This window comes from Pelobates fuscus, chromosome 3, assembly GCF_036172605.1.
Source record: "Pelobates fuscus isolate aPelFus1 chromosome 3, aPelFus1.pri, whole genome shotgun sequence".
NCBI lineage: Eukaryota > Metazoa > Chordata > Amphibia > Anura > Pelobatidae > Pelobates > Pelobates fuscus.
In genome coordinates, this window is record NC_086319.1 from 41,282,548 (window position 1) to 41,291,652 (window position 9,105).

The following is a 9,105-nucleotide window of genomic DNA, read 5'->3' on the forward strand; positions in this document are numbered from 1 at the left end:
AAAGACCATTAGAAATAGCATGAACCCACTAAAATATAAAAATAGTTTACTCGAGTACAGCATATTTCACCTGAGTGAAGTTGTAGAGATCCTTCTGAGAAATGACATTGTTTACATTTTGCAGTCCTCGCACCTACAACTATCTTTCCGACAGACGGTCACTAGGAGCTTGTGTCACAAATATATTCAATAACCGGATCTATTTGATGTCCAGAATCAGTGTGCAAAGTGAACTGATGGTGGATGCTGTCGGTGTGTGCATCCAATGCTTCTCTATGAGAAGTATCTGTTTGACCAAAAGTCACCAGGATTGATAACTTCATTGGAGGAAGATCTGCTGTGGTTCCCGGAAAAAAGCTACATTTAGGAACTTACAAATTAAAAAAGAGGGTCTCTAAACAGGTTAAGGAACACCATAAAACCTCCCAATGTTTTAAAACTTACAAAAGTGGGGGCTTGGACAGAAGCAAGATTCTTCTAAGCAATTTTAGGTAACTTACTAACAAAAATTGATGTATCTTATTTACACAGACTGATTTCTATAAACATTTATTTTAGTTTAACAACACATTACTGTGAGTATTATTGTTATGGAGCACCAACGAAAGAGGGACATTAGAATAAAAATCAGGGACAGAGGGATTTTAGTTGAATATAGGGACTGCCTCTTTTAAACAGGAACACTTGGGAGGTATGGCATTACAAACTGATAAGCACAAATAAACACTGCACTCATGTGCGTCAACATTAACATCTATAAAGCTAAGAGCTCAGTTTGCAGGAAAAAAAAATGTATTTTAAAAGACAAAATAAATAAAGTCAAAGGTGCACTACTGTAAACCACAATTATTGTAATATCTTGGGTGTGAGGTGCACAGAGAGAGAGACCCCACCCCACCCCCCAAAAAAAATAAAATAAATTATATAGAATACTCGACTTTCCTATTGAGTAACATTTCTTACAACTGGAAGCCAACTTTCAGTTATGAACCAAAGATGTGGGTGTTCTTTTTCTCTTGGATTCAGAGAGCACTAAAACCAGCAGATCCCCCCCTTCCCTTCTGAACATCTGGCACGTGTATAAATCATGGCTCACTGCCCTGGCATGCAAAGGGTGAAATTTAAACATCAGTTACCAATGCCGTTGTGCATGAGCACCACAGTGGAGCCAGACACTTTCACTCACAGCTTAATCCCCCATCCATCTGGAATCTATCAATTCAGCCACAAGCATAACAACTTCTATTATACATCAAGTAGACTTAGACATTTTTAACACTTAAAAAAAACAAACGGTTTACAGTGCAACATGAAGAAAGCCACGCACAACTCCCCCCCCCCCCCCAAAAAAAAACAAAACAAAAAAACACTTAATTTACCAATCATTTAAATTTATGAGCTGGATAGAATAATTTGCAAATAGCGTCTAAAGAAGGGTAAAAATTAAGTACAACAAAAAGGTGGGTCCAAAAAGTATGAAGCAAGATGCTTCGATATTGTTTACAAACAAAGTGTCATCACATTATGGAATTTCAATTAAGTTGGCTGACTCAATATATGGTTTATAATTTCCTTCCATGCTGATAAGAACAGAAGGAAAAGGAAGTCCATAGCAAGTGCGGTAAAATTCTAAATCTTTACTATTGCATATTTCATAGTAAGAAGCCTTCATCTTTTGGGTCCAATAGTGGGGAAGTATTTTTCTTTTTAATTATTCTGAAGAGCCAGGTTGCAGTTGAAACCTCAAACTCAAAAAATAGTTTCAAAAACAAAACAACAAAAAAAGGAGGGCCTGCACCAGAGACTCCTTGCATAGCCGCATCAATATGCTGTAGTTGGATATGGTGATAACCAAATCCCTCTAAAGATGGCAGCTCTTACGAGCAAGTGTAAGGTATGAGACACACTGAAACGTGATCTTTAGTTACTTGTATGTATGCATTCCAAAATGAATATATTAAAAAAATAAAAAGATGGCAATTTTCCCTTAAAAGGAATACTCGAAGTACTATAACCACTAAGGTATACTATACTGGTTATGGTGTCAGGAGTCCCCTGGCATGATCCTACAGTTAAAAGTAAAACCATTTTCCAAAGGTTTCACATTTACCTTGGCCCACTGTGGTGTGGCCCCTCTCGTCAAAACCTGCCAATTCACGGTTTAGCAAATAACTATATATATTCTTGAAATGTATCACTCAAAACACACACAGGACTGTTCACAAAAATTTGAATTATGTATAATTGTGGCCTAACATGTAACATTTACTTGCCATTTCTACACAATTCACAATATAGTGAAATTGTACGCGGATTATACACGCATGCACATTTCTGAACTGGAGAAAAATATTTCTGTGTTGAGCTAACCAGAAATATGCAGGTGTTATGAAAGCCTTAAAAAGGATTTTTCTTAAAGCAGGAATTTGGATATTACCAAGGGAATGCTAAAACTGTACTTATGTTTAAATATTCAAAACGGGGGGAGGGAAGGATGTAAACTAGGAACTATAGCTTGACTGTTCGGGTAATTTAAAGAGGACAATACACAGCAGGGAAAAGTGTTAAAATAATTGTGTAAAAAGGAATTAAGGACGATTTTGTCCAAACACTTAATGAATATTTTAATGTTACCAGAATCTATTAGCACTTTATGTCCAGCAAAAAACTAAGCATGTTTGCTCAAACACAACCAAACCACATGTGTTGCTCACACCTACCAAGATGTAGGCCTGTGACTTTGGGGCCAAATGTCACAGCTGTTAATTAAGTAAACACCGAAGGTTTCTGTATTCCATTCAACGTTTATTTACACAGATGCAGCTATTCTAAATGAATGCAAGGAATGTTGACTCGAAAACACTAGACTTCAAAATCTGTTTATTTTATATAAAAAAAGTGTGTTCAACTATTTAAAATGGCAAATGTGCAGGTATAAAAAAAATATATATAAAAACTTGAAAAAATACAAAAAAAAACACCTAAAAACACAAAACTGTTCGTCTTTGAGGTTTCAGAATAGCAAACCAGTGTATATTTCAAAGAATCAAATTATACTTTAGAACTGGCTTTGTTTACTAGGCCGTTTAGAAGTGCTCCGAGTAGATTTAATAGAAAGTTTGAAAACATTAAATAACAGCAAGTTTAAAAAAAATTAAAATAAATGGGGACCCAAATGGGTGCTTACAGGAAATTAGTATTTAGTTCAAATGTATTTACACTTGGAATTCTTCTTGTATCAAACACAAAATATTAAAAAGAGTAGTCTATAATAAAACAAGGGTTATTCACGAAAGTAGGAAATGTGGGGAATTGACAACGAATTTGAAATTTCAGTTGAACTGAAAAAAAAAATTGGCCTAAAACTGGAAATTAGTTTTCAATTCTCAAAAATGCGAGCTTTAGTGAATAATTCTGTTTATGTAATAAAACATCACATTCTCACAAAATATTTGCTCTTATCTTCTTTATCACAGAAAAAAAAACAACTCTCAAATACTAGTTCCCATGTGTTGTCAATACAATAATTCAGCCTCATGAATAATACAGCACTCTGACCTCCAGATGAGGTAAATTGAACAGAATTAGCCACAACTAATTGAAAGCCTTCCTGCTTAGTTTAACTTTAAACCCCTTATCAAGATTTGGTAAATGCAACAAAATGAAAAATCAATTGAAATGAGAAGATTTCAAGAATTTAGTCAGATGAGACAGGAGGAACATTTTACATATTTGCACCTAAGCACACGAATATGCATGCTTAACAAGTTCCTTTTTTTGCTTGCCTGAAATTAGGTTAGTAACTTCTGGGTTGTAAGAGAATAAAAAAAACTAAACAAAAATGTTCTAGTTTTGATACATTAGTAAACCTAGGGCCCAATCACCATTTTTCTAAAGAATGTCTATGTTTAGATGAATAGTAGATGTTTGTTCATGGAAGCAGCCATTTTGTTTTGACTTACGCCTATGCCTTTGGCATTTGAGACAGCATACTGGTGAATTTTTACTTTTGCAGTGCTCACATTTTTAAGACAGAAGACCAAAGAAATCAAATCTTTCTAAAGTGGTCTCTGGAAAAGCAAGAGTGGCTTAAAACCATAAAATTATTGATTTGGATAAATTAATAACAAAATAATGATGCATGTTGCCAACAACTAGAGCTACTACTAATAAAAGACAAGTCCTTCTTGTAAATGTTCAACTTTGCATTTGTTTCAACAGTAATAAAACCCGACCATAAAAGTTCTCAATGGTAAACTCTAGACATCATTCTCTTTATACCATAAAGCAGACGTTTTACCTTCCCCCATACAGAGACTTTAAAGGGATCCTGTAGTGCCAGGAAAACAAACCTGTTTTCCTAGCACTATAGGCTCTTGGAGTGCCCCCCTCCTTCGGGGCCCCCCTCCCTTGGCGCTGAAGGGGTTAAAAAACCCTAAGCCACTTACCTTAATCCAGCGCCGAGCTCCCTCGGTGCTGGTGACCTCTCTTCCACCGCCGGCGTCAACTCCCGAGTGGAACCAAAGGCACATGCGCGGCCAGAGGCGCCTGCGCATTCAAGCCTTCCCATAGGAAAACATTACTCAATGCTTTCCTATAGGGATCTTTTTTGATGCTGGAGGTCTGTGAGGACGTCCAGCGTCAAATAAGTGCAATTTACTCAGTGTAAATCGCGGAAGCGCCTCTTGTGGCTGTCAGGGAGACAGCCACTAGAGGCTGGATTAACCCTGCAGTGTAAACACTGCATCTTTTCAGCTGCAAGGTTAAAACTAGGGGGACCTGGAACCCAGACCACTTCATAGAGCTGAAGTGGTCTGGGTGCCTATAGTGGTCCTTTAAGAAGCAATTTATCCAAGCTTCAGTACTCTGTTTTAGAAAGCTACAGGATTGAGCTACAGTTGAGAAACTGCAACATTTTAGCCTCTCGTGTTTTAAAACTCCTATAATCCCCTTGCAGTTGAGAGGCCTTGTGCCTTGTAGTGGGATTCCATTTAATGTTGCTGCTCCTTTAATACCAGAGTGGCCAATCCCGTGTTTTCTTTCAATCAAATGACTTGTTTGCAAAAAAATGGAGCTGGTTGAGTAATTTAATTACCTTGTGTGACCCAGGAACATTTCAGACATGTTTGGATCTTTTTTAAAAGTCTGTTTTCAGGTTTGTTGGTGTGATATTATAAAAGAGAAACTATAACAAAATGACTTAGATATGGTCAAGTGTTAAGTTTTATTCATGTACTAGTAATCCACACTGACGTAAAAAACAAACAAAAAACAAGCATGCATGCAAAAGGGAAATTGGGGAATAAAAAAAAAATAGTAAATTGATATATACTTAGAATGCATTTATCTGTTTATTTTATATACATAGATAGACAGGCAATGACTGAAAGAAACATAAGCTGCATTTATTTATCACTTTGCCAATAAGTAAATATTTCTATATGATAGTATATGAGTGTTTTTATGTGAATGTCCCTTTAAGGTAAATTAATGTTTAAAAATGTAGATATTATATATTATATTGTTACTTTTCAAACATTCTGTTTTAGACTTACGGTAATTAAATTTGTTGGGGCCATAATCTCTCATTTTTTAAAAATAGTTGAGGACAGAATTATATTGCGTGACTAATCTCAACTTTTAAGATGGATTCGTCAGCCTTAAAATGTAAAAAGGCAATTAAAGGGACCTGTGAACCCTGAACTCTTTCAATAGTTTTAACAATAGTTATCAATTAAATGCTCTGTTTACATTTGTATTCTGGGAAACAGAAAAAAGGCAATCCCTGCTGTGCTAATGGGAAAGGAAAAAAAAATCCTGCATTTCTTTTTATCCAGAAACCTCTCAGCCCTAACCCTTCTCTAGTGACATCATCTTCTACCAGGAAATGGCTGAGATCTATTAGCCAGTTTTGGCCTCCTTACAATGTAAGTCTGTAAAAGAACTATAGAACATGGACAGTAATGTGTGCATCCTTAAGAAAGCAGTGCCTTGAGGTTTTTCTGACAAAAAAAAAAAAAGGAGTAAAAAAGAGAGAGAGAGAAAAGATAAAGAACAGATTTTGCTGCTAATACATAGAAGCAGCTGACAGCCACTCGATTGAGAGTTTACAGGAGAACATGTAGTTGTACATGTCCTGCTAGGTGTCTTACTACTTCCTCTAAGAAGTGGGTAATGTGGGTGGAGCCAAAGCACATAAAAATGTGTATGACAAAGAACAACATAAATCAAATATAAGCTGGGGCATACTTGGCAGTGTTCTGAAAAGATTCCTGGAGTTCTCTTTAGGTGACAATCAATATGCGCATTAAATTAAAGCACGCTTTATATGCCTTTTGTCCTACGCTAATCTACTGAATGCCAAGATACTTTGACACATTGAAAGGGCAAAAAAAGTCCAGAGAACCTGTTGAAAGGCCTGACACAGTAAGTTATTCAACTATGTAATCTACAGATACCTGTGATTAAACAACGTAATATCATGTAAACCGCGTGAAGTGATCATTAAGTCATGAATAACCAGTGAACATAAGCCTTCAATAAATCGCTAAACATTGTACACTTTTTGTCAACCTAGCAGAAAGTTAAAAAAGCTAGAATTCAAAAATGTGTTCCTATTCAACTATTTTGACCTAGAAATTTTAAGTCTTTCCACAACTCCCCCTCAATTGTCCACATTTCCTGAGTCAGTGAATAACGCCAATTGGTTGTTTATTTTTCTACACAGACGTGGTGTATATTACCCATAATGCATCAGATTTAAACCAGCCATGGGCTTTAAGGTTTTAACACCACACTACACCTTGAAAATGATATGTAAAATGTTGAAATTTCCACAAGAAATGAATGCAAAGTACAAAGTGTCATTATAAGAATCAGTTCTTAGCACCAAGTCATTAGAAGTAGGATGCCTCTTCTATTGACAGAAATGGGGGTTGTATTAGTTGCAGATGTTGTTGGTTCAGCTGGGCAATACTCATGGAATGAAGATGAGTCAAATGGTTGGGAACTAGTTTTAACAGTTTTCTTTGATTGGGCTTCACTCCGGGGTCAGACACACAGGCCGGACTTTTTAAAATAAAAATCATTGCAAAAGTAACCAGTGAAAGAGAACTGAATATTTGTTATGGCCTATAGGAAGTAATTATACACATGGGTGGAGAAAATCATAGCTATCTAAAGAACAAAAAGCTAATTCATACCTATAAAATTAATCGAGAAAATATATATTTTCCAGGATAGAGTAAAAATAAAAGGCTATGACAGACAAATGTGCAAACTGAGGCTTATGCAATAAGAAATATCCTGGGACAAAGTTCTGAAACTGGAGCTGTCACCATAGAAACCAATGGTATGTCCCCACTGATTGCCCCAAGATTACTTTTCATAGACCGATCCTAGATTGTAAACTCATTTCAGCAGGGTCCTCGGCAGCCTATTGTTCCTGTCAAAATTTGTAATAATTTGTCTCATAAAATAATAATCGTAATTTTCACAGTTAAACAAAAGTTACTACGTTTATTTGAAACTAGCAAATTAAAGTTATTTCAATTTAGCCTAATTTTATATATTTTCCCAACTCTGCTAATTCTGGCCAAAATGTTAGAACTCGGTTTTCAAACTCAGAACTCAGAACTCAGTTTAGTGAATAGACCCTTCACTGTGAAGCCAAACTCTTGAAGTTGCCTCTATGTCAGGGATAGGCAACTTTCGGCACTCCAGATGTTGTGGACTACATCTTCCATGATGCTTTGCCAGCATTATGGCTGTAATAGCATTATGGGAGATGTAGTCCACAACATCTGGAGTGCTGAAGGTTGCCCAACCCTGCTCTATGTTATATGCAGCATGCCAGGTGAATTGTTTTACTTGTAAAACACAGTGAAATGTTATGGCATCTTATAAATAATGCATTGTGGTCTGACTCCATGCCCAAGGGGTTATTCATTAGACTCCAGACTGCAGCAAAATGGCAAAAATTTCATAAAAAATGGGCAAAAACAGCAGACCTGGAAAAATTCAGCTTTAGTCACATTTTGGCTCTTGTAGCCTGAGTTTCCTAATTAACATTTTACTTTGATACAATTCAGAGTTTAGTGAATAAACCCTCAAGCCCAGCTAGAGATGGAGGGATGCTGCTTCCCTTTAACCGGAGAGCAATGGCTAAGTTAACTTTGTGCCTACATTACATGGTTTGTGCGTCCAAGGACATACTTGAAAAACAAGAGAAATCTCAATGTATCCTTCCTGGTAAAACACTTTTAAAATAAATACATAATACTCACAGCTGCACTACCCATTCAGGGAGATTCTCAGGCACCCGATGTAGGTCTCCTCGGCTGCAATCCAAGAGATCCCCAAGGCAGCGACAGTAAATGGGACAGGAGCTGGGTACACTCCTCACACGGAGTCCAGAACCTCCTGCACCCAATACAGCTGGGACCAGAGAGAAGATCAGCAAAAAACCCATAGCCAGACAGGCGCTATGCAGCATCTCCACAGCCAGCCTGGCACTCTGCAGCCTCCCCACAGCCAGCCAGGCGCTCCGCAGCATTCCCCAGGAACGAGTGCCCCTATTCTCCCCCCAGAACAACCAAATTCCAGATAGAAAGCAGAGCACAAAAACAAAAATCAAGTCTCCAGATCTAGAAGTAAACCCTGTGTGTCCGAGCCTGGGCTCCTTGCATGTCTCTCACTGCAGGGCAAAGTAATGCAAAGGGAAACCCAACAAAAAAAAAAGGTTGGCAGGTAAAGCCGAGAAAAAAGATCCAGCTCAAATGAGTAAACTTCCCCCCCTTGTGTCCCTCTGGCTAGGAGGGGGGAGTGCTGGGCTCTGTGCTGATTTGCTGGAACAACCCCCCTCACGTGACCAAAACAAGTACTCCAATTCAGAGCAGGGGGGAGGGTGAGCAAGAAAGACAAGAAAAGCCATGAAAAGGCAAGAGATTTACAATACTCCACCTAACACCTCTCAATGTGAAGATTACACAGATTGCTGATAAGCACTGATTAGGCTGCAAGGATTCTTTTGCTAAGAAGAGTTCTCCCTTAGCTGCAGGAGGATGAGGAGGGGTGAAATGCTGCAAGCTATTTGACTTGAATTAA

At 37.5% G+C, this 9,105-nt stretch overlaps 1 protein-coding gene across 1 annotated transcript in view; it reads right to left on the reverse strand.

Annotated features, from left to right (window-relative positions):
- The window catches only part of LRIG3 (leucine rich repeats and immunoglobulin like domains 3), a 29,857-nt gene extending 21,054 nt beyond the window's left edge, over window positions 1–8,803 (reverse strand). Inside the window, exon 1 of the mRNA XM_063446960.1 lies at window positions 8,286–8,803. Within this exon, the coding sequence (XP_063303030.1) occupies window positions 8,286–8,554 (269 nt within the window). The 5' untranslated portion in view covers window positions 8,555–8,803. The remainder of the gene's footprint in view (window positions 1–8,285) is intronic.
- Between the last annotated feature and the right edge of the window lie 302 nt (window positions 8,804–9,105).